Source organism: Fulmarus glacialis, unplaced genomic scaffold, assembly GCF_000690835.1.
Source record: "Fulmarus glacialis isolate BGI_N327 unplaced genomic scaffold, ASM69083v1 scaffold23851, whole genome shotgun sequence".
Taxonomy (NCBI): domain Eukaryota; kingdom Metazoa; phylum Chordata; class Aves; order Procellariiformes; family Procellariidae; genus Fulmarus; species Fulmarus glacialis.
In genome coordinates, this window is record NW_009195028.1 from 20805 (window position 1) to 23239 (window position 2435).

A 2435-nucleotide genomic window follows, 5' to 3' on the forward strand; every position below is an offset into this window, starting at 1 on the left:
TGCATTGTGCATCACTTGTTTTGTATATTCTTTTATCATTATTATTATTTTCCCTTCCTTTTCTGTCCTATTAAATTGTCTTTATCTCAGCCCACAAGTTTTACCTTTTTTCCAATTCTCTCCCCCATCCCACTGGGTGGGGGTGAGCGAGCGGCTCTGTGGTGTTTAGTTGCTGGCTGGGGTTAAACCACGACACCCACCCACACCACCTGCCCAGAGCCAACAGTGCTTGCTCGAGGTGGCAATGCCCTGAAAACACGAGCACCGTGTTTTCTGAGCTCCTTGCACTGCCATAACCCGGAGTGAGCTGTACACCCATGGAAACACAGCTCCGCAGCAGCTCGGCTCAAGCCCTGCTGCAAAGGACTGCGTTGCAGGCGAGGTCAGGACAAGCTGCTGGAGCAGCTTCTTAAAGTTTGCTGCTTGCAGGGGTGTGAGCGCAGCCCGAGCTGCTGCTGCTTGTCAGGGGCACCGTGGACCCAGGACCAGCCCTTACCTCCGTACCCTTCCGACACCGTGATGTCAAAGTAGTCGCGGAAGGCAGACGCCTCCACGATGCTGTAGGTGATCTGGTTGTTTGGAGGGGAGTCCTCGTCAGACGCCTAGGGCATGAGCAGAGGCAATAAATGAACACAGGAGCTGTGCTGGTGACATGCAACGGGAGAGAGCCAAGAGGATGGGAGGTGCAGGCTGCGGCCAAGGAGAGTGGAAAAGTGATGGAGGAAGATGCACTCGTCAGGAGCCCCGAGGGGGTTTGTAAACCAGCCTCTCCTCCCATCCTGCCTCCCAGGAAGGACTTGCAGGGTCCCCCCCTCCCACCTGCCTGCGGCACTCACCCAGCCTGGCCCCACGGGGGGAAAGTTGAGCTCTGGCATCACAGCAAAGTTTATTCTTGTGCTGAAGGAGCAAACCGTCTTCCCTACCTGCCTTCCCTCCATCAACAACAAACAGAGCACCTTCCCCTCGGTGCCTCTGACTTTATTGAGCAGAGCAAGGCGATAAGGAGGCAGCGCCTGTGCCCTGGGAGATGCCCCAGGTCCTGGGGATGCCGTATAGGCATGGGACTTATAGGAGAGGAGGAGGAGGGAGGCAGCCCACAGCTGCAGCACCGCACCCAGCTGCACTTTGCAGTAAAGCACAAAGGATTTTTCGGGAGGGACGCAGGAGGAACGGCAGCAGGGGTGGATGGAGACCTAACCTGCTCCCATCTCCCCACCGTGCATCCCAAGCAGAGGAGCCACTCCGGTCCCTCACCCGGAGCCGGACCACCTGGGTGATGGAAGGCTCGTTCTCCCGCAAGGCCCCCAGGTATGCCTCCTTCTGGAAGGTGGGGACGTTGTCGTTGACATCGAGGACATTGATCCGGACACGTCCCGTCGTCTCCTCCCCACCACCGTCCCGGGCGATGACGGTCAGGGTGTAGCGTTGAGTGGTCTCGAAGTCCAGCCGGGCTGTCAGGAGGATAACGCCTGTGTCCTTGTCCAGCGAGAAACTGAGGGGACAGGGAAGGAAGGGGCAAAGCCCCGGTGATTACACGCTGGAGATGGACAGATGGGGTGGCAGCAGCCTGACAGCTAGCACCGTGGTGGGTGAAGCTCATGGCTTTCTTCTGAGGGATATTGGGTCCCGGAGCATCTTCAAGAGCTCGGTGCAGGTGGTGGGGTAGAAACCCTCAGTGCGGCTCTACAGGCAGAGAAAGTGGGCTCAGAGGTCCCCAGATCCCTTCTGCTGGGCAGCCCACATGCCTCCCCCAACCGCCCACCACAAGCGGGTTGCACGCGATGCTCCAGGACCAACAACTCACTGGGAAATGCATTTATCGGTCCCAAGCAATGCTGGTGCCTGTAGGTCCTGATTTAGCAAAGCGATTAAATGTGCCGAGCGCGAGGCATGTGCTGAAGTTAACTCCCCACTTTGGGGGAGAGCATAGTGGGGTTTTCATGGGGTATCTCGCAGGTAGGACATAACAAATGCCCTTAACTGCCACGTGACTTCTTAGTGAGGTTAGAAGAAGATTTGGAAGAATCAAAGTCAGGTGGTTCAGTCACACTTACCGGTCAGGGTCATCGCTGAAAAAATAACTGACTTTCCCATATGTGCCCACATCATTGTCAGTTGCCTGAAAAAAAAAAAGTTAATTAATAAATGAAGGTATTTATGGAACGTTGCATTACACACACTAGCAAATCCATTACATCCTCTTTACCTCCTTCTACCCAGGTGCCAGCGGGCTAGCACCAGCGCAGACCTTGCGTGCTGCCATTTATCACCCGAGAGGTGCGGGGCTGGGGCTGTCTGTGCTCGCCTGGGTTATCCAGCGCATCCCTGACTCGCAGCCCGCTCTAGAGAACAGCCCTTCATCAACATCTCAGCACCACTCCCAAAACCTTTGGCAGCAGGAAATTTTATGTCTACTTACTTTCCCTGACGCACTA

At 55.8% G+C, this 2435-nt stretch overlaps 1 protein-coding gene across 1 annotated transcript in view; it reads right to left on the bottom strand.

The window, feature by feature from the left end:
- Nucleotides 1-2119, bottom strand: part of CDH23 (cadherin-related 23) — a gene marked incomplete at its 5' end in the record, with an annotated part of 16416 nt that extends 14297 nt beyond the window's left edge. Inside the window, 3 exon segments of the mRNA XM_009587980.1 lie at nt 497-602; nt 1255-1492; nt 2055-2119. Coding sequence (XP_009586275.1) covers nt 497-602; nt 1255-1492; nt 2055-2119 — 409 coding nt within the window.
- Between the last annotated feature and the right edge of the window lie 316 nt (nt 2120-2435).